Genomic DNA, 24,873 nt, shown 5'->3' on the forward strand with positions numbered 1-24,873 from the left:
ACCAAATTATTTGTTTATTCCCTTCCACACTCTTTTTCTCTCTCTCTCTCTGTTGACTGTGGTCTCTACTGCCATTTGTGATTCATTTCCATTACAGTTAATCACACTTTGGGTTCGTCATGACGCGGCCATTTTGTGGTCCCTTCCTATGAGAGTATATACATACATATAAACACTTCCCGTTATAATTATAGACAATGACCCATTACTCGCTCGTCAAACGGCATTTCCGCTGCAGCTTAAGTTTTATGAATGGTGATGTACGGTCTACGGTCTATGTAGATTGATTTCATTAGGCCATGAAAATGTCAGGGTCTTCATTGTGGAAGATCCATAAACGTGAGGAATGTGTGTGGGAGGGCTTTGTGGTAGATAATGAGCAAGAGGGTAAATGTGAAAGTTTTCATTCTAGAGTTCTTTATCTTTAAGGAAGAACTCAAGACAAAATCATCAAAAACTCTTGGAATTTTAATTTAAAATTCAGTGAAATGGAAATAGTTTTAAAGATGCCTATGTACAACACCAGTACCAATACGAGACGTATTAATATACAAAATGTATTCAAATGTATTCCTTTTTGTATAGACACTACAATTGCTATATAATTACTAAGAAATTAGTCCAAAGAGTAGCATTGATAAAAATTTTAAAAAACCCAACAAAATTGTAACTACTTTTATTTCACGACACATTTTTCATAGTTAGTAAACCCCCTTTTTAGCTCCCACAAAACTATCAATTAATGACCAGTGAACATAGTGCATTATCAGCTTTGCTGTGGTGCCCCGATAAGAAATACTTTCGACATACATGCTGTTAGTCGTGTTTTAGGCCTCATTACCGTGGCGTTCAGAATCGTGGCATATAAACTATGTACATATTCCAAGTTACAGGTGGTGGAGACACCTGGCGACAACAGCTGTTAGCATCAGCATGTTAACTAACATAACCGGTACGAGATAACAGCGATCGAACAGAAAGCTACCGGAAAGCTTTTGCGCTCTGGCATACTATCACTTCCATTCTTGCTCTCTCGCTCTCTATCTCTTCTCAAAAACACATTGCTCTCCACGCTCACGCACTATCACTCTCACTCTCTCTTAGTTTGCTTATCAGCACACTGGAATACTACTCTGTGGGGGTCCGGGCTCCACAACAAATCCCATTTAATTTCAGTTCTTAGTCGAACGGCAACCGGCGGCGGCTTTTCAATCCCGTATTCATCAAGTGATACGCTCCCCGTTTAATCAATGAAAATGCTACGTTGCTTTTCGCACGCGGAGACCAGATTCGCGGCCCTGCTCTTCGCGCAGACACGCCCACAGCGGTGCTATCACAGCGAAAAGGGCGTCTGGGGTTATAAACCGATTCCCAAGCGCGACTATCAAGGTAATCTCCACTGCCGGTTCACAAGTGTTGCCAAGACTTCAATTATAAAAGTTCCATCCATCCGTGTAAATAACCATCGCATCGATAAGGTTAACCAGTACCTCTTTCAATAAAATCAAACAAACAAAAGAACAGTGGGAATTTACACAAAAACTAAAGAGAAAACTCTTTGCTTGACCGCTCCCCCTGTCCAGAAACCAGTGAGAGCACAACAGCTGACCCAAAATAAACCTCAAAGCAATAAGAAAAACAGCAGGGAGAGAGCAGAAAAACAATAAGAAAGAATACATAGATAGGGGAAAAGGAAAGATCAAAGACAAATTGCTGTGGGTAAACGCAAAAACCAGAACCAAAAGTCAAACAAAAACTCTATCTCAAACTCAATCTTTTGTGGTGGCTGCAAGTGCACATCGAACATGTTGGTCCACACTCTGTAATATATGTACATATGTACACAAAGCTTGTGCTCTGTTAACAAAAAAAAAACGACATCTTACTGCTGCTTTTTCCTGCTAATCTGTCTCTATCGCGTGTTCCCACTTTAACAAATTTCCGCCTGCAAAAGCAAAAACTTTAAGGAGAAATCAAACACAATACAGCTTCAGCTGCAGCTGACCATCGAGCATGTTCGACGCAACCTGTTGGAGTAATCTCTGTAATTTATTGTCGGTGCCTCCGTTTATACGACTCCTGCGGGCTGGCTAGTGGAATATTTCTTCGGTGGTTTTTATGTGTTTTTACTAGTGGAATATTTGTACCCGGTAATCTTTAGAGCGCCAGGGGTATATTGTATTACTTTGGAACAGCTTTCAACCAAATTATGTGTACCTTCCCCGAATAGGAGGCCCCTTATAATAGACTCTCAGCTTAAACAGTACTCCACACGTACAGAACTTTTTCCTCTAATTTTCTGTATAAATTCAAATAAAATATTCTTCTTAATGGACTCTTAGCAGCCCCTTTTTAAAAGGTATTCATATGGACTCGATTTGAACTCGATTTCTGGTACTTTATGCTTTTTCTGTGTTACCTAGCACTCCTAATCTTTGGGGTATGGGGCTTATCACATGTTTTCACTGATGTGAAATCTGATAAACTTGAGAATATATAGGCAGCGCTGGCTATTAGAGCAGGAGGCTATTTAGAGCTGCTAAAGATTATAAAGGCCCCCTAGGGTCTCCCTATCAAACTGCACTAATTAAGAGAAGACAAGAGAGGAAACTGCTCCACCCAGCAGATAGAGCCCCAACCTCTATCCTCGCACCGGGGTGTCTCTACGGCCGGACAACGAACAAAAGAAGTGCCCGAAAAATTGGAACTCTTTTGTGACTCGTCCTGCATCCGTTGCGAACACAATTGAGGGCTTATCGAGACCCCGGCCAGCAGTGCTCCTCCTGGATCCAGCTTCTGCGTTAGCCTCCTCATTTGACTGGCGACTGAAACAAAGAGACAAGACTTTCCATTGCCCGAGACTCTGCTCTGGCAGCTCCTGCTGCCTCTGGTCTGTTTCTGCCGCCGTGTCCGGTTTAATTCACTTGACAGCCACCACCCCTGCCACCACCCCAGCCCCAGTCCCAGCCCCCCCGTCAGGACTCCGGGATGGATCTCACTGTTCGTCATTTGTCCTTGTTCGCTTGCATATCCGTCAGCAAGGCCATTATCCTTTGGCTCTTGAGGCGCCACTCCAATAATATTTGCACGCCCAAGTTGAAATGTTGTCGCCGCAAATATTCATTCATCATTCGTCGTGCTCCTGTCCGGTTCTCGCCCACATTAAATTGATTTATCACCGAAATGTTGTGTGCAAATTGCATAAATTTCTGTAGGAAATTCAAACGCCAGCTGACGACGACCCCACGAAGGTGGGGATGAGCCCAAGGGGTCCTGCAACCTATGACTGCCTCTGCGGAGGGGTCCTGTAAACCCACGACTCGGGGCTAAAAAGAGGGTCCTGTAATCGAGTGATATGCGTCATCGCATAAATCCTCTAAGCAGGATAACACTTTGGCACGTAAACACCTAAACAGCCAACGAGTTGTCAATGGCCCAACCAGAGAATAAAATGGCAAAAAAAACCAAAAAACAGAAGGGAACCAATAAAAACAACAATTGCCATTTCTCATCCGTAACGGGTATTGGTTCTCCCAGGAAAATAAACGAATTTGATATGCCCTAAATAGAGAACAGGATAGAACACTCTTCAAAAGAAGCGCCATAGTAGGAAAATAAGGGGATCGAAAAATCTCACTTCTGTGGCAGAAAGCATTCTGTTGCTAAACACTTTGAAGGACTTTATTGAGTCAGAGATTCTATTCTGCCGATACCTTACCATCATTCTCTGTGCAACGTCTTGATTGAGCTTCCGACGTTTCCTAGATAGGCAAATGTTCTCCCACTTCCACTTCCCCACCCCATTCCACATTGTTGCTCCTTACATTCAGATCCATATCGAAGCCATATTTACCGAGCAAACACCATTCGAAAGTACACAGACCCAATCGTCCAACAGTCCATCAAAATGAACCTAAGCGTGAAAAGCAAAAGAATAAATATCATAAAAGTAAAAGGCCAATAAATTCAAAAGGCCGCTTACAGTTGGCGGTACAGTTGGGCGAGGTACGAGCGGGAGCTGCGCGTGAATCCTTTTTTAAATAATTTATAACGTGGGGGGAAATTTATATTGTTTACGCATGTGTTCGCAGTGGCCGAGGAGGTGCGGGCGGCGCGGAACGCACAGGCCAACGTCTACCGTCTGGTGGAAGCCTTCCGCCAGCACGGACACAAATTGGCAACCGTAAATCCCATCAGCATCAAAGCGCCAGTGGCCACTGGCCAGAGGTGGGTGTACTCTACGCCTCCTTCTGCCAAATGTCATAATTTATTTTTTGTTCCCTCTGGTTTCTCCTTCTTTGTATTGTCACACGATGTCCTGGTTCTGGCCGTGTGTTTGTCTCTGCTTTTATGGCCCTGGCAGTGGGACAGAGGAGCTCCAGGAATTAAGTCCCGCATTTTATGGACTGCAGACACAGGAGACGGTGCGCACCGCTGGCCTCTTAAGTAGTCCGCAGATGGCCCAGGACGTGGCCCAACTGGAACAGCTGCTCAAGGACATTTACTGCGGCAGTGCAGTCAGCGCCGAGTTCTCCTATGTCGAGGTAAGTGCCCTTCAGCCAGCCCCCCCTCCTGCAATCCCAACACCACTTTCCTTATGGAGAGTACGCTGACCGAATACTGATCCCCACAGAACCTGGAGGAGCGCGAGTGGCTGGCCAGGAACTTCGAGTCGCTGGAACAGCAGCACCAGCTGCCCGACACCGAGCGTCGCGAAATCGCCGAGCTCTTAATTAAGTCGCAGGCCTGGGATAATTTCATGGCCCTCAAGTTTCCCACCGTCAAGCGCTACGGCGGCGAAGGAGCCGAGTCCATGCTGGCCTTCTTCTGGCAGCTCCTGCGCGACAGTGTCCAAGGTGAGTCCAAGACTGTAAAGTGTGGAGTGGAGGAACTGCGAGCTGAGAGCTGGGAGAGTGTTTGTTCTGCTTCTGAAACCCGATTAGCGAGACAAAATATCGCGCACCCTACTCAATGTTCTGGAACTTTTGTGGCCTGACAGCCCAGGGAGGTGACAGAGAGATATCCCAAAAATCTGTTCGGAGATGTGCACCCCACGACACATGAACAGGGAAGCCAAATGGGAGTCTAACTTTTGAAAGTATTGCTGCGGCTAGCCGCTATTTATGTGCCGCGAAGTGTAGCGAAACTTTCGTGCCGTGTCACGCCCTCACACCTGATATAACCCCAGCCCCCTTTCGGCCTTTCGGGGCTGCTCACATATCAGCGCACGCTTACTTAACCCTAATCTGCTTTGCCCCGAAACTTTTCCTTCTTCCACATGCAATCGCCGACACCCAACCCCATCGGCAACAGCGAATATCGAGCACGTGGTGCTGGCGATGCCCCACAGAGGACGAACACCGCTGCAGGCGGCGCTCCTCAACATGCGGCCGGCGAAAGTTTTCCGCAAGCTCAGCGGCGCATCGGAGTTCGGCGAGGACATCGAGGCCATGTCGGACGTCATAAGTCATTTCCGTAAGTGGAACTTTTCCGCCATACGGCACACACGGCACACCCGGACCCCCCGTCGTATGCGTAATTTAATCAAATTCAAAACACCGAATCCCTTTGCCCCTTGCAGATGTTTCCGAGCAGCTGGAGGTGCTGGGCAGGCCGCTGAACTTCAGCATGGTGCGCAATCCCTCACATCTGGAGGTAAGCCGACAGCTCTCAGACAGCAACACGCCGCAAAGTTTGTAATTTCATCTTTGAATCCTTCAAATCGTGAATCCAGGCTGCCAATCCCGTGGCGATGGGCAAGGCCCGCTCCAAACAGCAGACACGAGGGGACGGCGCCTTCGGCCCTGACAGTCAGCCCTTTGGCCAACACGTGCTCAACGTAATCCTGCACGGCGATGCGGCCTTTGCCGGCCAGGGCATCAACCAGGAGTGCCTCAACATGGCCTATGTGCCGCACTTTGAGGTGGGCGGCAGCCTTCACTTGATTGTCAACAACCAGGTGGGCTTCACAACGCCCGGAGACCGCGGTCGGTCCACGGCCTACACCTCCGACCTAGCCAAGTCCATTCAGGCTCCCGTTTTCCATGTCAATGGAGACGATCCCGAGGCTTTGGCGCGCATCAGTAAGCTCGCTTTCCGCTACCAGCGAGAGTTCCGCAAGGACATCTTCATCGATCTCAACTGCTTCCGTCGTTGGGGCCACAACGAGCTGGACGACCCCACCTTCACCAATCCGCTGGTCTATCAGATTGTCCATCAGCGACAGTCGGTGCCAGATCTGTATGTACAGCGGCTGGCCAAACAGGAGGTTCTGTCAGAGTCTCAGGCCAAGGAGATGAGGGACAACTACATGAAATATCTGGGCGAGGAGCTGGCCCTGGCTCCCAGCTATCAGCCGCCGCCCACGTACTTCGAGAAGCAATGGGCAGGCCTCCAGTTGGCCCCGTCCAAGGAGCTCACGTACTGGGACACGGGTGTCGATTACGGACTACTGCATTTTATAGGACAACAGAGCGTGAGCTATCCCGCAGATTTTGTGAGTTTAACTGAAGGATTGGGTCCATCTATAGGGCTGATCTATAGGGCTTACCCTTTCCTCTTCCAGAACATCCATCCACATCTACAGAAGACCTTTGTGAGTGCTCGTCTGAAAAAGCTGGAGGCAGGATCGAAAATCGATTGGGCCACTGCTGAGGCCTTGGCTCTGGGCAGCCTCATGTACCAGGGCCACAATATCCGCATCAGTGGCGAGGATGTGGGGCGCGGCACCTTCTCCCACCGCCACGCGATGCTGGTGGACCAAAAGACCAACGAGATGTTCATTCCTTTGAACAGCATGGAGGGCGGCAACGGCGGCAAACTGGAGCTGGCACACAGCATTCTGTCGGAGGAGGCGGTGCTGGGCTTCGAGTACGGCATGGCCATCGACAATCCCCAGAACCTGATCATCTGGGAGGCCCAATTCGGCGACTTTGCGAATGGAGCCCAAATCATCATCGATGCCTTCATTGTTTCGGGAGAAAGTGAGTCTCACGATTCCGTACTCACGATTTCGTACTCATTTTGATCTCTCTCTCTGTCTGCCCGCAGCCAAATGGATGGAGTCGAATGCTTTGGTGATGCTTCTGCCGCACGGCTACGATGGCGCTGCCTCAGAGCACAGTTCGTGCCGCATTGAGCGTTTCCTGCAGCTGTGCGACTCCAAGGAGACGTCCGCAGATGGCGATAGCGTCAATGTGCACATTGTCAGCCCCACCACACCCGCCCAGTACTATCATGTCCTGCGGCGCCAGCTGGCCAGGAACTTCCGCAAGCCATTGGTGGTGGTGGGACCAAAGACGTTGCTCCGTCTGCCGGCAGCCACCTCCACGCACGAGGACTTCCAGCCGGGCACGCTCTTCCACAATGTTCTCGGTGCGTAAAGGTCATCCCTACAGCCTTGCTGTTTCCTTTATTATCAGTTGTTCTGCTTCGCCTTCTAGGTGATACTAAAGTGCAGGCGGATCAGGTGCGAAAGGTCGTCCTGTGCAGTGGGAAACACTACTATGCTCTGGCGGAGGAGCGGGAGAAGCGTCAGGCCTACGACACGGCCATCCTGCGCCTGGAGTCACTCTGCCCATTCCCCTTGCAGGAGCTGCAGGCACAGCTCGCCCAGTACGGTCACGTGCAATGTGAGTTTCATTTCGTAAACTTTTTCCGTACTCCTTCCCCCCCACTATATGCCTCTCCGGTCCACAGCCTTCGTTTGGAGCCAGGAGGAGCACCGTAATATGGGCGCCTGGACGTTTGTGCGGCCACGTTTTGAAAATTTAATTGGCCAACAGGTAAAAAGTCTTCTTCCGCCCCCACACACAAACAGCCGCAAAAAGAGCTCTCACACAATCGCACTCTCCACCTTCCCCTTTCCACTTTCCATCCGTACAGCTCCACTACTGCGGTCGCTGCGAGGCCCCCACCCCGGCCACCGGCATCGGCAAAGTGCATAAACGGGAAGTTGATGAGATTGTTGCTGCCCCATTTGAACTTTAGTTGAAGCCGGATGCCCATGCCTGCCCCACACAGCCGCACAGCCACACTGCAACCACCCTGAAGCTCCTACGACTACTCGTACTCTGCCACAGCCTGTCCGTATATCACAAAGTACTTTTAGCTCAATAAAACTGCCAAAAAAATATATATAAAAACCCGAAGGGAAGTCAGTCTAGCGTTAGGTCACAGAATTATAGATACCCTTTAAGATACGGAAGGATACAGAGAGCAATCTGTAGGATATAGTCTGGAATTCCAGTTTAAAAAATAATATGGTATAGTCATTAGAACTTATCAATTCCGACTTATATACATACTGCTTAAGGAATACTTAAGAGAAACAAAGTAGAAACATGGCTACATCTACTCTGCTTCGGATACTCTCACTTATGGAGTCTATACTTTCGATACCGCTGCCTGGTCTGCTTGGCAAACTTCTAGACAAAACCGTAGTAATCCCACTTTAGAGTATGGTAATACAAGTGGAGAAATGTAGAAAGTAGAGCGAGAAACGCTCACCGCCTTTCACAATAATTTATCGTATGGAAAAAGCATCGTGGGAGGAGGGAGGAAAAAAACTTTAAGCCATAAAGTTTTAATTGTTTGTTGGCTGGTCCAGCCCTGGTGCCTGCCCAAAGATTGTGTACATAATTTGCTGTAGCAGAAAAGTACTCGCCCTGGCCCTCGCCCTGGCCCTCGCCCTGGCCCTGGCCCTCGCCGTGGCCCCATAATAATCCTAATGTCCTGCAAGTGTAAAGTTCCGAAAAAAAAAGAACGACATAAAGCCAGAAAGAGCAGGACGAACTTAACCTACCGTAAATATTTATTATATGTTTATGAAACATTTTACAGACTTTCATTTTGGAGTCGTTCAAGCAGCGAAGTGAACCAACTTATAAAAGAAGTGTACAGCAGAGACATGCAATGGATGGACTATATTGGTTCAATTAGATGGACTACAAATATAAAGTATACATACATGGAAGCGAGAGACGAGACGCTAGGGAGATAGATAGATCTGTGAGGTGCATTGCGGTGAACTATGGCATTGTAGTGGTATCAAGTGCTTGGTGGTGCGGTGGAGGTGGGTACTACATATAAGGCGTTGCCAAGGACCCTAAAGCGGATAGAAGGTCGAGAGAAGGTTGAGAGAAACACTAACAAAGGATTAAAAAGAGGCAAGAGTCTCATCATCACACTTAAACCCTAGACGGCAGGCAGGTTACCAACGAAGAATCTATATGACCGGCCTGCCGTAGACTTGCTCTAGAATGTTATAAAAGTCGGTGGACGTCTTATATGCAAAGTGCAGAAGTCACATCCAGAAGACCATGGCTACGCACACGACCACCACCACGAAGGCGGCCTCCCGGCAATTGGCATTATCCCAGCCGCATTCCAGGTCAAACTTGAGGGCCTTTCGCAGTAGAGTTAGTCGGTTAGTAGCACATCCAGATGATTTATTGATCAAATGCTTACCTCCATGAGCTGCTGACCGCCCTTGTTCTCGCAGCGCGTCTCGCGCAGATCATCGTCGTGGTCATCGCAGTTGTGGCGTCCGTACACCTGGCAGGGCGAGTTCATGAACGTACGGAAGACGGTGTCGGTCCAGGTCTGCGATGAGCAAATGTACTGCCGACGCTTGCGCTGCCAGAACTCTACCCATCTTCAAAACAGAGAGCGATTATAGTGACAGTATGACGCAAGTTCTCATGAGAGTCCTACCCCAAATCGCAATCACAGTTGAGATCCGTGTGGGACATCTTCAAGTCAGTCAGGAAGACACTGTTGGGCAGATAGGGCACTTGACCAGTGTTTGGATTGGGGATCTTCTTGAGGTTGCGATTTTGGTAGCGAATGTCCAGCGAGATATTGCGCACCCGACCCATATGCTTGAAGAAGTTCGGAGGCAGTGCTTGCAGCGAGGTGTTGAAGAGTTGCATATAGAGGTAGGGAGACCGCATGCCCTGAAAGAATCGAATCATTTAGCATAGGGGTAGCTATAGTACGGACTACAATGACAGGCCTACCTTCAAGATGTGTTCATTCAAACTGGCAAACTGGGGACCACTGAACGTGAGGTTCGTCAGCTTCGACGGCAGATGTCCCTCCATCTCGCGCTGCAGATCGGTCGGATTGCCCAGCTGCAGAGTCTGCATCTCCTGGGTGGGACCCGAACCCTTCTTCACGATGCGTGTGAACGGCTGTGGTGCCTCGATCCACAGCTCCCGAATGTTGTAGTGATGGCGCAGCAAATGGGGAATGTTGAAGTGCTCCAGATGGGAGTATGCCGTCAGCTTGAGGGATCGCAGATGGGGCAAGGAGTCCAGACAGCCGTATTCAAAGTAATGCAGCCGGAAGTTGGATATATCCAGCATCTCGAGGTCCTCGTTGACGCCATCGAAGCTGTTGTTGTTCAGAGACGTGATCGGATTGCCAGAGAGCATGAGGCGTCTGTGTGAGAAAAGAAACAACGATTAGAGGTCAGAGGTCTAATAGAGGGATCCGATGAATGGCTAAACAGACCTCAGATGAGGCAGTGATTGTGTCATCAGGGGTACATTTGTCAGATCATTGTTGGAGAGGTCCAGCATACGCAGGTTGCTCATATTGTGGGCCAGCTCCTGCGGAATCGAGGGCAGCTCGTTGTAGCCCAGTCGGAACTCACGCAGATACTTTAGCCGGATCTCTGGAACTGTACTCAAAGACACGTTTTCCATGCCCAACTTGATCAGCGAGTTCTCCAGGCCCATGAAGGATTTGTCCATTACTTTGAGATCCCGATTGTGAGAGAGATCGAGCACGGCCAGCCTGGGCATCGTGGCAAAGACAGCATCGTCGATGCGTAGCAAATAGTTGTAAGAGATGTCCAGGTAGCGAAGAGACTGCAAGGAGCCATGTTAGATGGCTGAGAATATGGTTGAGGGTGTGCCTTACTCTAAACTTATTGGACAGATCCATGCTGTGGATGGTGGAGATGAAATTGTTGGACAAGTGCAGCTCGCAGAGCGTCAGAGCCGCCAAGCTAGACAGCGACGAAGAGGGGATCTTCAAGAGCATGTTGTGCGAGACATCCAGTCTGTAAAGTAAATTAAATGTAACCTTCAGATGGTAAAACGTTCCTCACGCAACTCTTACTTTTCCATTCCTCCATTATAGAAGAGGTTGTCGGGCAGTCCCCTCAGATGATTGTGCGAGAAGTCAACGATGCGCAGGCCTTGTACCGGCTTGAAGATATCCTGTGGGATGTCGCTCAGGTAGTTGTGGCCAAAATATACCAGCTGCAGGCTCTTAGTGTTCTTGAAGGCATCAAAGTCGAGCTCGTGGATCCAGTTGTAGCTCAGATCCAACCACTGGAGGTTGGGCATGTTGCCAAAGACATCACGAGTGGTGTTCTAAAAAGAATAAGTGATCTTAAATAGATTGTTGGGAAGTGTGTTGGAGATTGTGTACCCACCATCAGGGAGTTGTAGCCCAAATGGAGGTGTGTCATCGAGATCTCGGCGGGACGGAAGTAGCCCGGATGAATGATGGATATATTGTTGTGGGACAGATCCAAGATCTTGATGTTCGTGTGGTACATGCCACCTGCAAGGCAAAGTAAAACCTTTGAGAAAGAGTTACGCTGAAGGGTGTTAGGGCTTCGCTCCCACCATGTTCATTCCTTCCGCTCCACGAAGAGTTGTACATCAGCTGCTTGATCTGATTGTGGCTGACGTTCACATTCAAATTGGACAGCGTGCCGACCTGGTCGAAGTAGTCAAAGTTGAAGTTCGGCAACTGATTGAAGGCCATGTCCAGGATCTCCAGTTTGGGCAGATTCTGGAAGGACTCGTCCGCGAGACTGTTCAGCTTATTTCCCCTCAGACTCAAGTACTCCAATTCATCCAGATTCATAAAGGCCCGACGTTCGACCTTGTCTATCTTGTTGTCATCCAGCTGCAGCTTACGCAGAGCCTCCAGATCGAAGAAGGTGTGCTGCGAGATTGAGTTGAGTAGATTGAAACGCAGCGAGATCTCCTCCAGCTTGGTGTGAATGTCGCCCTGGAAGGTGCCCTTTAGGACCTGTTCGATGCGGTTGTCGTGCAGCTCTAGCATTCGCAGGTTTTTCAAGAAGTGGAAGCTCGTATCGCTCATGGTGCTGATGTGATTGTTGCTAAAGTCCAGCTCTTGGAGGGAAGTGAGGTGACGTAGGGGCTCCGCGGGCAGGGCACTGCCCGAGTAGCCATGCGACATTTTCAGAGAAATCAGAGAGTGACCAATCTGTAAGATAACCAAGGAACCAAGTTAACGAAATGTTTCTGAGAGGGATTCTCCAAGGACCAACCTCATGGAAAGCATCATTCTCAATGCTCGATATTCCGTTCTCACTAAAGTCCAACCGCTTCAGACCCCGCACATGCTTGAAGGCGTGCGATTGTATGGCCGAGAGACTGGCCCTGGTGATCTGCAGATCCTCCAGCTCCACTCCGAAATCCTTGAAGTCCTCGGGCCCCACGGAAGAGGTTCCCAGCCGGGAGATGGAGAGCGAGCGCATGTTCCGCATTCTGGTCATACTTTTTGAAAATAAATACAAAACGTTGTTCTGGGGTAAGGAGGGGTGTGTGTGTGGGAGCAGGTCCGTGCGGGGGTGTACTTACTTGCGCAGGGTCTGGAGATTCGTGGGATCATTGCGGTCTCCGCTGAGGTCCAGCTTGAGCAGCGTGTAGTGCACGGCGTTAAAGGTTTCGGTGGGTTTCTGTATCTTGATCTTGTTGTCCCGCATGCTGATGACCCTGTTACGGACGTAGAAAGAGGAAACAGAGGGTTGAGTGGTTGGATGGGTTATTACGCCGGCTTTTCCCTCTTCCTCGCATTCTTCTTCGGTGTGCAAATCGGAATCGGAAACGGGTCACACACTTAGCACACATTGAGGAAGCCCTAGAGGCCGCTGACAATCGGATTAGGTAGGGTCTGTTGGTGGGTGGGTGTCTGGTTGGCTGGGTGCTGGTGGTGTGCCTGACTCACCTCAAGACATCGAAATTGTTAAAGAGTTTGTGGTGTAGCTTGGTCAGATTGTTGCCGGAGAGATCCAGGATCTGCAGGCTGTTCACCAGGCTGTCAAAGGCCTGCGGCGAAATGTTCGTGAGGCCGCAGTACCGCATGTAGATCTCCCTTATCCTGGCCGGCTTGAAGGCATCCTCCTGCCAATCAAATGCAAAGATTAACAGATGGAAAGGACAGAGGTCATCCGGGGACCCACCTTTAGAGTGTGAATGGGATTGCCATCGAAGAACGTCCGATTGACCGTGTCAAAGTATTTGAAGGAGTTCGGCGGCAGTACCTCTATATGATTGTACTCCAGGTGGAGATTATCCAGATTCAACTTAGTGCTGGCCTTGATGTCGTACGTCTCATTGCCACTCAGCGACCAGATCACGTTGTGGGAGATGTCCAGGGTGCGCAGGCTCTTGAGCGGACCGAGGGCATCGTAGGGGATCTCCGAGAGAATGTTGTCGGTGAGCAGGAGGCGCGTCAGGCGCGGCATTCCGTCCACGAACACGTTCGGATCAATCTCGAAGAGATTGTTGCCACTCAGGTCGAGGGTCTCCAGTATGAGCAGCCCGGTGAAGCTGTGCGTCTGCAACATGGAGATGCAGTTCTCCCGCAGGATCAGCGTCTGCAGGGAGTCCTCCAGACCGCGGAAAGAGTCGTGGTGGATGTGCGTTATGTGATTGTAGCCCAGGTCCAGGTGCCGCAGCTTCTGCAGGTGGCGCAGCGACTTCGAGGGGATCTCCACCAAATCGTTCTGCGGCAGTATCAGCTCCCACAGCGAACGCTCCAGCCCCGTGAAGGCATCGTCGGGTATCTCTGTCAGATGATTCCCCGAAACCTTCAGCCGATACATACCCGTCGACTGCAGGAAGTACGGCTCGATCTCGCGCAATCCTGTGTTCTCCATGTGAAGCATGAAAACCTATACCCCAAAGGAATCGTCATCACTGCAAGATTGGGGGATCATCAGAGCAGCCTCTTATACACTCACCTTTGAATGGTTCACCATGCGTGGCAGTGCGGGGAAGGGCACATTCTTGCAGTGGACTATGCCTAGATCTGTGGAGGACTTGGAGCAGGTGCACATCACGTTGTAGGTGCAGGGTGGGTAGCGCCGCTCCTGCATCTCACGATCGAGCATCGAGGCTCGGGCCAGCGACATCCAGATCATGATGATGAGCGTTATGGTTAGGAAGGCATAGCCAAACTTAAAGAAGAACTCAAGACCCTAGGACGAGGAAATGAGAAAGAATATGGATAGAAGTAAAGATTGTAAATGAAGGATGTGAGGAACCTTCTCTATCTTTGGCTTCGTTAACCACACAAAGCCCAGAACTCCCCTTCATTATCGCTTAGAGAAAGGGTTCAGGGGTGACTAGACCAGCAGGACTTAAATCTAAGGCTTCTGAGGGGCTTGAGAGGCTTCTCCTTAGCGTAGCCTATCGAATGTCCTTTTATCAAATTATTAGCCCCATTTAGAGGATGGGAGTTCCCCGATTCGATTAGTTTTGAACAGGATCTCCTGTTGTGGCATACACACCATTTTGTTAATTGGATTAGGCACTCGCGATAATTGGCATTTAGAACAGACTTAATTCAATTTGGCTGCCACTCAATTCACACATGCGGCTGCCACTCTCCACTGATGCTGCACTGATGCTCTGCTCTCGGTTCGATTCCCACTGATTAATCCCTGCGCAGGACACTCGCGTTGCTGTTATCACTGCCCTCTGGCCAGAGTAGTCCTTGAGCGCTCGTGCCGATTTCAGTTCGACTTTCTGTTAAGAGAAAAAACACGACCGAACCGATGCGCGTTTCACGCACGTCTGCAACATGGAACATCCATCGGCTGTGGGAGGTTGGTTGGCCAAGTGGCGCGCCTCGCTAATTGGATTGTAACATATCGGGGAATGCTCAGCGGCGCCGAGGCGCCTTCGTTGCATTTGGCCATTGGGCACAGCACACACGCACACGCTTTCGCTTAATTTGCTGCATTACTTTAGTGGTTGGATGGATGGATGGATGGTCGGTTGTTTAGAATATGGCCAGCAAAATGGATACAAGAATAGGGCGGAAGAGGATTTCGGTTTTCAAGATTTTCTGGGGCCAGTCAATGCAGCCGTGCAGCCTCTGGGTCGACTTAAAACTTGTAAGATTTCGCTTAACATGATTTCAGGTTTTTGGGCGGCGAAAGCAGCGTGAAAAGCAGCGTGTACAACAAGCTGCAAACAATTGAGTCTTAATGGGATTGGGGTATACATATAGGATATAATTTAGGATTAACAAAACATGCTCAAAATATTACAAACGAAGGGAGTTATTGCATTGGCCACGCCGTCTCATTTCAGTGTGCGTATTTTGCGATACAGCCAGGAATGGTAGGTGCGTTCCTTGACCAGTTCTTTGTCTGTAAGAGAGAGAATTAAATAATTTAATGTCATATGGAAATAACATTTAAATCTACTACTAACCATCACACTGAAAGCACTGAGCCAGCTGTGGCGGACAAATGTTCTCCGAATTAAAGTAAAATGTGGTCTGGAGTTCGCGGAATTTGTTCACAGACTTCATTGTGATATGCCGCGAGTAGGGCTCCTTGCCATCGAGATGGTCGCGAACGTAATGGGCCGCCAGGTGAATGTCCATCACGTCGCTTAGCTGGTCATCAATAGCCTCCACCTGCTTAGGGGTCTTTTTCAAAAGCTCAGAGCAGACATCGCTGTAGACTGGGGACAACATTTAGAAAGAAGTTTTGTAATGCCTGAAGGCTTTCATGCCTTGCTAGCTCACCATTGGGCAGATTCAGGTGAATGTGTATCATCAGCAGATGCTCCATGGTGCAATGGATTTGGAACAGTTTCGAGATCCGCTCCATGCTCTCGTGCTCATCAAAGTGACTATTTTTGATCCCGGCCACATCGTCGTCACCATATTTGACGGCCGTCGCTCTGCTGTCCGCATCGAGATGCAGCAGAGTCTTACGCATGCCACCTCCTGGCGTCGCGTCTCCTCGGACGGCGTTGTGCAGGGATTTGCGGAGCTGCGGCACATTCTGGGGCGACCCATCTGCCGTTTCTGACGACTCCTTAAGCAGATTGGTGCTGCACATCTTGCTCTCCGTGTAGATAAACTCGTAGTCCTTGTACACCTTCTCCAGGCCAACTTCCAGAAGCAGTTCTAGTGCCTCGGCGCCACTGAGGCAAGGAATGGCCAGTCGGCGATTGGCCAACTCTGTGATGATCTCCGCCAAGCGGTTCTTGTTCGTTGGTGTATTCTTTAAAAAAAATGTAGTTATGTGAAAAATATAAACATGGATTTTATTTGGCTATACGCACCACAATGTTGCAGCGAGCGGCGCACTGGAAGAGCATATTGAAGGCCATCTTCAGATCCTTGTAGGAACCACAGCCTAGAGCACACAGAACATGATTTAAACTGTCAACTAGAAGACAGGACATTGAATTAACTTACACTTGAGCAGCTCCCACAGCTTGTCGGTGAGATCCGTGAGCCGCCTGCCCTTGGCCCGATGCACCACCTCCTCAATATCGAACTCGGAAGCGCCAGTGATGTACGTATCCATTAGGTCGGAAACATCCGTCATGGTCTTGTTAATCGAGTCGCGCAGCTCATCCATATCAATGCCGCTGCCACAGCGATATGTGGGGTCCCGGATAAGGCCCTGCCGCTCGTCATTATGGTAGCTAACGATGTCCTCGCGTATATAGACCAGAATACGCAGCTGGTTCATGAAGTCCTGCGTCAAAGAACTGCAATCGCCGACGCGAAATGTGTGCGAGAGAGCCACCTCGCACTCGCGCAGGTTGACCAGCTGGGGCTGTGGAGACGACGTGACCCAGGAGCAGCGCAGCGTCATTTTTGGATTGACCTGATATCTGTTTTCAATGGAAGTCTCCATAGGCGCCCCGCCTGCTATCGAGTGCTGACGCACCAGGGACTGCGAAGTGACCATAAATGCCGGAAGCACCCCCTGGTAGCTAAGGATGCCGCGCGAGAAGTGCGTCTTATTGAACTCGTACTGCAGCAACTGGGTCTGACCATGGTCGCTGCCATCGCACAGGAACCAGACGGACCCCAAGCCATCGGCATGCTGAAAATGCTCGGTGCAGATGATGCCGCGCGCCTTGTCCACGGTCATACCGCGCTGAAACTCCTCCTCCAGCTTCCAGGGATGTGAGCTCACCAGTTGCAGATCCAGCGAGAGGTCGGCAATTGCATCCACAATGCAATCATCCTTCAAGGGACTGCCTGTCAGATCCAACTCGGAGGTTCCCTCTATTTTTTGCAGCAGTTTTGTGGGCGTCGTTTTGATTTTGGACGCCGCTGCATTGCGATCCTCTTTGAAAACGAGCACGATCTTTTTCCCAACTTCACCGGCCCCAGCTATGCTGCCCAGGTACGTGGGCGGAGGTCCATACGTAATAGTATAGTCTTCCCCATATCTGCGCATTAATTCGGCATAAATATTTGCTAGATTTGCAGCCATTTTTGTAAGAAAATTGTTCAAAAACAAACACAGTAAAAGCGGCAAGTGTTCAAAGGCGTCCACCGATAGACATGAATGTATCGAAATGCAACAGGAGTAAAATGAATATGTACGATAGATTTTGACGATAGCAATGGGAGGGACGTCTGGCCGATGTTTCCCCAGCTCTAAGTCCATCTCTAATACTCCGCACGTGTTGATAATATTTTTGTTACTCGGACATTTTTCGTTTATTTAAGCATGTCCGACTTTGAAATGGAAGAGAGTGGCTCGGAATACGACTCCGATGACAACTCCGATGCTGAGGTAAGTTGTGAAATGGAAGTTTACCGCAAGAATCAAGCTAAAAAGTGCACTTATTTTTGACTAGTTGCAAGCTGCTTTTGAGCGTGGCGAATTGAAACCCGGCCTCAATGTGGAATTCAATGGAACTCGCGGGAGAGTAAACGATATCGTGAGTACGCACACACACTCCTCTCCTCATTATACTGCTAATCATCCATTTGCAGACAAAACTGCTAGCCAAAACAGAAGCCATTCGGCTGCAGCTGCCATGGGTGGAGCGGCTGGACATGGTGAACAGTCTGGCGCCTTTGGCCCCAGAGCTGGCCGTCCAACTGGAGAAGCACGAACAGAAGCGTGCCAATGTGTTTAAAGGCAACGCCAAGCTACCTTACGTTCGGCCTGAAGAGGATCCCGTGCTGAACGATTTCAAACGTGAGATGCTATTCCATCGCCAGGCCCAGAGCGCCGTGCTGGAGGGAATCCAGCGGTTGCAGGAGCTGGGCATCAAGACACGCCGTCCCGACGACTACTTCGCCGAAATGGCCAAGACTGACGAACACATGCAAAAGGTGCGATCAAATCTGATGGCCAAGCAGCAGGGTCAGGCCAAGTCGGAGCGCATCAAACAGATCAGGGAGCAACGCAAGATGGGCAAGATGCTGGCCAAGCAGACCAAGGTGCAGCGCGAGGCCGAGAAGAAGGATATGCTGGACAAGCTGAAAAAGTTCCGCAAGGGCAAGCTGAAGAACCTGGACTTCCTCGAGGACGCCAAGGCGCTGGAGTCCAAGCAGAAGAAGACCGCCGAAAACCGCAAGGCCCGAAACAAAAAGTTCGGCTTCGGTGGCAAGAAGAAGGGTCTCAAGCGCAACACAAAATCTTCGTCGGCTGGCTTGGACGCAGAGAAGTCCACACGCCGCCAGCGGGGTGCGAAGGCTGGTGCATCGGTCAACAAGCGGATGGGCAAATCGCGACGCATCAAGGCCAAGGGCAGAAAGTGACCGAACTTCGGCTTATGATTAGGTGACCCAAACTTAGATTTTAAATGCCTTCCGCAGATCGTGTATAGATTTATTATAACTAAATACATACAAGTTTATGTGCACTAAATAGACTCCACGAAACGAGTTCCAAATTAATGAATCCTCCAGCCTTAACCTATTCCTTATCCTCCTGCCTATGCTTGTGCTTCTTTTTACTCTTGACGGCCGGCTCAGCTTCAGTTTCAATGGATTCCTCAGTCTTGCGCTTCTTCTTTTTGTACTTTACGGGCTCCTCCACTGGCTCTGCGCCCACATCTTCGGGCTGTTCTTCAGCCTCCTCCTGCAACTCCTGGGTCTGCTCTGATTTGTCTCTTTTCTTCTTTTTTTTGGTTGGTTCCTCATCTAAAACCGACTTTTGCCTGCTCTGCAGCTTCTCCAGCATCTCGCGCTCCTGCTGCTCTATTCGGGCCAGTTTCCCACTCAATTTCAGACCATGGCGAGCCCCTTTGTGTGCCGTTCGTCCGCCGCAAGCCTTGAACAGCTCCTCATCTGTGAGGACACTGACCTTGGTGACGGCTATGTCCTCCACTTTGATGCGTTCTGTATTGTCCACCTCGCCACCGTTTTGGGTGAGCAGCGCCGTCTGCAGGAAGTTGTCGTAGGTGGCTGCACCAGCAACGGCCTGCTGCTCCTTGGCCTTCCTCAGCTTGCGGGCAGAGAAGCCCTTGGTGGAGATCTCGACAGCCTCCTCGCCCTGCTTGCGATTTGTGCTGACTTGGCCGTTCTGCTGCACCTGGACATCCACATTGTTGGCTGCCTCATTGAAGCACCGCTCCCACCAATGGTCGTTGAATTCCTGTGCTCGATCCACTCCCAAGCCGGCGTTGTCGAACTTCAGGCTGGCCTTCAATGGAGCCGCAATGCCGGTGTTGTTTTTGCCAAGCCCCTCGCCTTCTTTCCAGCCATATTTGTTGAGAATCTTCTTGGCGAAATCCATCCCATCCGAAAACAAAAACACACGTGCAGGGTGACCGCGAACTTAGCCCACTTAAGCCCCCTCTCTTAAACAGTTCAACGACTTGAGGTAAATGGCGGAAAATATTGCTGATTGTAAATTCAGCTTGTAGGTTCATGCCATCTTTCCTCTGAACTTATAAAAAACATATATATACATAATATATCGATATTTCACTTGAACTGAGCTAAAATTATTAAATTCTCATTATTTTTCGTGGTATATTAAAACACCCCTTGGTCTACAATGTTAATCGTTCTCCGTCAAGGATTGGCAGCCATATTCCTTGATTTTAATATTCGATTTCATACTACTAGCAAGGTAGGACTTTTATACATGAACACATTATAATTTAAATTGCTTCTATTTATTGAACTTTTTCTTAAATAAGGTTTAGAGTCAAAGCACGTAAGTGTGCACGGAATGAAACGTAAGTGTGTTACGTTACGCCATTGTTGCTGGTCAACAGATATCCGATTTAAGTATGGACATCTTTGTACCAATTTCACTTAATAAATATGAAAATTCAGTTTGTAACTACTGACAAACATATTCCCAATTCTATACTATCCTTTTCCCTAGGGTATCAGAATGTTGCCCATCCTGCTCGTTTTCGGATTAGCGATGACAATTCAATCAAATGTTTACCTTGCTCAATTTTTGACATGGTAACTACTCATTTGTGCATTGTGAACGCGCATCTATCGATTACTCGTGTCGAGATGCGCAGAGCTGCATTTTGGCGGAAAATTCAAATTTCAATTTAGCTGCCAGCCAATTACAGCCCCGTGGAAATCTTTGGGTTTTTTCAAACATAAATTCAAATAAGACAATAATGATTTTCCTTGAACACATTCATATCTCCTTTATTTCACAATTCGGCTCCGTGCTTCTTGTTCGTTTGCTCATGCCATTGATAAAATCCTACTTTTAGTAAATATTTATAATAAATATTAAGTGGCAATACAAAAATTAACTGCGTTTACATTAAGGAAATTGATTTTCGAATACAAAATACACTTGAAAAGAAATATGTTCTCAGTACATGCCACATAAAATAGCAAAATTATGGGCACACAACTACAACGCTTCAGCACCGCATACGCCCACGAACTGTTTCTCGCCAGAATCGCCCGCACTCGCATCACCCACACCACAGAGATTGATGTTGGGCTGGTGGACAGAGGAGGCACGTTTAGCCTGCCGCTTTGACGATGGATGATGGTGGTCCAATCCAAGAACTTCGGTGGAGAGAGAGAGAGACTTGAAGCGGACGTGGACCTCGTCCACCCTGGATGTGAGGAGAGTCGAGTGCGACCGGACTCCTGGTGGGGCCTCGTCCGTGTGCGTGTGGGGTGTGGGGCTGGCGGAGATGAGTCTGAAGCTGGCTTCAATTAAAATCTAATTTCAATTTATACAGATTCAGATACAGATTAAGCTGTTCGTTATACATTTCGTTACAATCTTGATCGTGAATGTGTTGTTCTCTAGTCTTCGATTGGATCCGATCGATCTCTATAATGCATTATGTTCTCGCAGTGATGTGTTCTTCCAGAATTGTTTATTAGCGCTCCGCTCCGCTCTGCTGATATCGTTTTAAACTTAACTCAAAGTGTGTTCTTTGTTCTTCTCCTTAGGCGATTACTACGTTTCGGGTGTTTCGGATGTTTTTTAAAAACAAAATTACATATATTATGTGGTTGTGGTTGTTATTTTATAATTAGATAGTTGTACAGGATGTTCTTGTTGCTATCAATCAATCAATCAATCATTTTTATCATTAATAATCGAAAAACGAACGATGGTGTTGTTGTTGGTTGGTTGGTTGTTGGTTACTTCCCCTCTGCCGCCGCTCGGATGCCCGCGTCTGCCCTCAGCCGAGCGCACACACACACACACGTACGATTGCAGGAAACAAGGACGAGCATTCGTTCGATGCGCGCTTAGAAGGCGAAGAGCAGCAGGAAAGCCATCATAAGACAGAACAGACCCATGGCCTCAGACAGGGCAAAGCCCAGAATGGCGTAGGAGAACAGCTGCTGTTTCAAGGATGGGTTCCTGGCATAACCAATGATGAGGGAACCGAATACTGTTCCGATACCAGCACCTGTTGCATTGGTTTGTTGTCAAGGACGCAGAAACATGTGGGGGACATGGAAGAAAGACAATATTCAATTAGTCAACGTCTCAAATGAAAGTTGATCTCCGGCAACAGCCGAAGAGCTCGGGCTGTGCTTATACGAGTTCTGTTCCACATCGTGTAAACACAACCGACGCGGTCCCTGCCCAGCCATTGTCTTCCGTCTTTCGCCTCGTTTGCTGACGCCAGTCAGTCACAGATTAGTCTGAATTGAGTTCTGCGTTGCCCGGAGGTTCTGCAGCAAGCACATTGCACTAAAACAGCCGGCCACGAAAGTTTTCAATGCAACAAGGCGGCAGTCAGACGCGAGCGCCGATGGCAACGCCAAGCCGCAGTATTTCTGGTACTTTCGTCCTGCAATCACACAGGTTTCCTGCTAGGAAATTAAGCCTCCGACACACAGGCACCTCTCGATGCACTGCATGTTGTAACAACACAAGGAGGCTTGGCCAAATCTCAGACCTTCCCGGGGCAAAGTAAGAGTAATCAGATACTCGTTGTGTGTGCCCCAGATGCTAGTTTGTAACTGACTGAAGGAGGTGAAGAGCCGGGACGTGACATGGGCGGAGGGCCACGCATGATAGGTGGGTATGAGCCATGGGAATGGGAGTAACAACAAAACCAATACGAACCGGATCCAGCGACACCGACTGTTGCAGCACCAGCACCAATGAATTTGGCAGCCGAATCAATGTCACGGGTGACGGGCGAGGTCTGGAATGACCTGATTTGTGGCAGTAATGCAACTGGGGTTGTGTTCTGAGCGGCCAAGGTCTGGCTCTGGCTGATGACGGCGCTGCTCAATGGTCGCAAGTACTGCTTGGAGTTGGCGAGGAGCTGCAAAGGAGAAGACATATAGAGTTAGTTATTATATAAGAAGAATGCGGATAAGTGGTAGTTGCTGTGTACTTTGCTTGAGATAAAAGTGTATCCAAGTGATAAGAAAAGCAGTCCACCCCCTTTGAGAGTGTGGCGTCAGTTCATTGTGCTTTTTCCTCGTCTGAGAAAAATCTTATTTAATAGGCATAGGTGGCCGGCCATTGCCAAGTTATGCAATCGTTGAGTAATTTAGGTTTGATATTTTGGCAACTGCATTTGTTGTTGTATCGTTACGGACAATGACCACTGACGCTATTCGATTGCACGGCCGAATGGATTTCCGGATTATCAATAATGTCATAAACAAAAGTTGAATTATTCCTCTCGCCATTGGAAAGCTTTCACCTGTTCTAACCTCAACTGAGGGCGCACGCACGATAGAAACGGTTGGTGGTTATACAATGCCATGTGAGGCTCTTTGTAGGCACTAATTGGTCAACAAATTTATTATATTTCGATTGAAAAGTGTACAATTTAATATACTTTCCTCTTAATTGCATTTAAATTATGTTTCCAGCCGCGTTCTCGACATAACCTCAAACTTTGCCTGCAACTTAACTTATGTAACTGTGTGTGTTTCCACGATTGGAAGTTCACCACGAAGGGGCGCCGATGTAAGCGGCCGCCAACATAGATTTTTATGCATATCGAGGGAAAAAAGATAGGAAAATCGATGCAGCTATTGATTATGTAACACGCTTTAAACAATTTTATCTCGCACAAAGGCACAACAAGAGTAACGTCACATTTTCGTCTACTTACGGCGCTCCTGGCAACGGGGGCAATGCGAGAGACTGTCGACACGAACATTTTCAGTTGATTTTTTTTTTTTGATTGGCTTACGACAAAATTGAAGCTAGCGCACGGAGCTCTGCAAAAGATATAGATGGAAATAAACTATAGGTTCTATGCGATAAATAAGTTTGCATTTGGTAAACGCCGCTGTCGCTGTCGCTGCTGCTGCTGCCGCTACCGCCTGCAAAATGTTACGTAATGGGTGGAAAAGTTGATTTTGCACTGGACTTTCACGCGACTCGACGTTAATATTCACGTGTTAGTTTAATTCTGCGAAATTAAAACCTTTTTCTTTAGTTTTCTTGCAAATTTGTCAATTTACTTTGCTGTTCGACTTTTTCAGTGACGCAACGTCTCGACACACAGGCACACTATTGAGCACTGGCAATTCCTCTCGTCACATGTGTGTGTGTCTGTGTGTGTGCCGCAAGATGGCGACATTCGACACGTTTTCGAGAAAATGTACAATTTCCACTGATAATTCACACTTTTCCACTTAATTGCACTTTGCATTCACATTCGCAAGATAATCTAAAGCATTTTCTTTCCGAGCACTGATTATTCAACCAGCAGGGGGGGTGCTCCGCTGGCGGCGGTAGCAGCTGAGCAGTTTTCAATTCCATCGCAGAACTCACTTCGAACAAACCCTTAACAACAGTGGAACCGTATTGAACGCGAAATATAACTTTACCCTGTGCTGGCAAAATTTTGGACGTCTGCGTGGTGAATTCCACGATCGGGAAAGGTGCGCGCGCACGCGATTCTATCGATAACCTACTAATTTAAGTGTTTATTATAAACAAATGGCATTATTCGAGTCCACTGAGATCCGTTTGCTGCACTATTTTTTTTGCTTTCCGTCAATTACCTTAATAGCGGCGTCAGTGGCGAAATTGAATTGCGATTGTAACTAGTTTGCGGTAAATGCAAGCCTGCGCCGGTCCATCCGTGGTGTACTGGAAGCGATACTGGAATGGGACGCCGGTTTTTTCTTTATTATCACAAAATTTCAACGCTTGATGCTATCACTTCGGAGCTGATTTTAACAATTATTAATTTTCACGGCATGAGACGTCTAAATTGTCAAACTCCTGGGAATTGAAAATGGCGAATTGTCAGTCCTGGCACCAGAGTTGCTCTAATTGCGTCGGCGATAGTTCCGATAGTCGGGCGGGTCAATTTAAAACGTATTGTAATGTAATCGATAGTAATGTTTGTACTATTTAATTTCAGCTAAGGTAAGCAGAAC

General features: G+C 48.5%; 6 protein-coding genes and 1 long non-coding RNA gene across 9 annotated transcripts; 3 read left to right on the top strand and 4 right to left on the bottom strand.

The window, feature by feature from the left end:
* Positions 1-1,146: 1,146 nt before the first annotated feature.
* Positions 1,147-8,136, top strand: LOC4800345 (probable 2-oxoglutarate dehydrogenase E1 component DHKTD1 homolog, mitochondrial). Its single transcript, XM_001357531.4, has 12 exons — positions 1,147-1,389; positions 4,092-4,227; positions 4,364-4,544; positions 4,634-4,856; positions 5,314-5,475; positions 5,582-5,655; positions 5,735-6,496; positions 6,566-6,983; positions 7,051-7,374; positions 7,443-7,631; positions 7,699-7,784; positions 7,885-8,136. Exons 1-12 carry the CDS (start codon positions 1,251-1,253, stop codon positions 7,987-7,989), a joined length of 2,799 nt encoding a protein of 932 aa, XP_001357568.4. The 5' UTR covers positions 1,147-1,250; the 3' UTR covers positions 7,990-8,136.
* Positions 8,137-8,774: 638 nt separating this feature from the next.
* chp (leucine rich repeat containing G protein-coupled receptor chaoptin) lies at positions 8,775-14,861 on the bottom strand. Its single transcript, XM_001357530.3, has 15 exons — positions 14,564-14,861; positions 14,015-14,251; positions 13,232-13,945; positions 12,997-13,172; positions 12,630-12,764; positions 12,317-12,545; positions 11,643-12,252; positions 11,447-11,577; positions 11,128-11,384; positions 10,927-11,068; positions 10,516-10,874; positions 10,020-10,443; positions 9,715-9,956; positions 9,469-9,655; positions 8,775-9,406 (listed from the first exon to the last, which is right to left on the bottom strand). Exons 1-15 carry the CDS (start codon positions 14,564-14,566, stop codon positions 9,305-9,307), a joined length of 3,948 nt encoding a protein of 1,315 aa, XP_001357567.3. The 5' UTR covers positions 14,567-14,861; the 3' UTR covers positions 8,775-9,304.
* A 410-nt stretch (positions 14,862-15,271) lies between these two features.
* On the bottom strand, positions 15,272-17,621 carry Zwilch (zwilch kinetochore protein). The gene is made up of 5 exons (XM_001357529.5): positions 16,495-17,621; positions 16,359-16,432; positions 15,814-16,297; positions 15,495-15,749; positions 15,272-15,430 (listed from the first exon to the last, which is right to left on the bottom strand). Exons 1-5 carry the CDS (start codon positions 17,528-17,530, stop codon positions 15,363-15,365), a joined length of 1,917 nt encoding a protein of 638 aa, XP_001357566.4. The 5' UTR covers positions 17,531-17,621; the 3' UTR covers positions 15,272-15,362.
* A 48-nt stretch (positions 17,622-17,669) lies between these two features.
* LOC4800348 (probable rRNA-processing protein EBP2 homolog) lies at positions 17,670-18,926 on the top strand. The gene is made up of 3 exons (XM_001357528.5): positions 17,670-17,836; positions 17,901-17,984; positions 18,040-18,926. Exons 1-3 carry the CDS (start codon positions 17,771-17,773, stop codon positions 18,811-18,813), a joined length of 924 nt encoding a protein of 307 aa, XP_001357565.1. The 5' UTR covers positions 17,670-17,770; the 3' UTR covers positions 18,814-18,926.
* LOC6896662 (G patch domain-containing protein 4) lies at positions 18,847-19,839 on the bottom strand. The gene has a single exon (XM_002136841.4). It carries the CDS (start codon positions 19,790-19,792, stop codon positions 18,971-18,973), a length of 822 nt encoding a protein of 273 aa, XP_002136877.1. The 5' UTR covers positions 19,793-19,839; the 3' UTR covers positions 18,847-18,970.
* A 157-nt stretch (positions 19,840-19,996) lies between these two features.
* Positions 19,997-21,710, top strand: LOC26532086 (uncharacterized). Its single transcript, XR_001451500.2, has 2 exons — positions 19,997-20,240; positions 20,393-21,710. It is a non-coding gene; the product is annotated as an uncharacterized lncRNA (long non-coding RNA).
* Positions 21,469-24,695, bottom strand: ATPsynC (ATP synthase, subunit C). Of its 3 annotated transcripts, none has more exons than XM_003736146.3 (4): positions 24,260-24,404; positions 23,592-23,700; positions 22,583-22,787; positions 21,469-21,917 (listed from the first exon to the last, which is right to left on the bottom strand). In XM_003736146.3, the coding sequence occupies exons 2-4, from the start codon at positions 23,637-23,639 to the stop codon at positions 21,754-21,756; spliced, it is 417 nt and encodes a 138-aa protein (XP_003736194.1). In that variant the 5' UTR covers positions 23,640-23,700; positions 24,260-24,404; the 3' UTR covers positions 21,469-21,753. The 3 variants fall into 3 exon arrangements, with proteins under 3 accessions (XP_003736194.1, XP_003736196.1, XP_003736193.1); XM_003736148.3 differs by lacking the exon at positions 24,260-24,404 and adding an exon at positions 24,493-24,695 and having other exon boundaries at positions 21,499-21,917; XM_003736145.3 differs by lacking the exon at positions 24,260-24,404 and adding an exon at positions 23,947-23,998 and having other exon boundaries at positions 21,499-21,917.
* Between the last annotated feature and the right edge of the window lie 178 nt (positions 24,696-24,873).

This window comes from Drosophila pseudoobscura, chromosome 2, assembly GCF_009870125.1.
Source record: "Drosophila pseudoobscura strain MV-25-SWS-2005 chromosome 2, UCI_Dpse_MV25, whole genome shotgun sequence".
NCBI lineage: Eukaryota > Metazoa > Arthropoda > Insecta > Diptera > Drosophilidae > Drosophila > Drosophila pseudoobscura.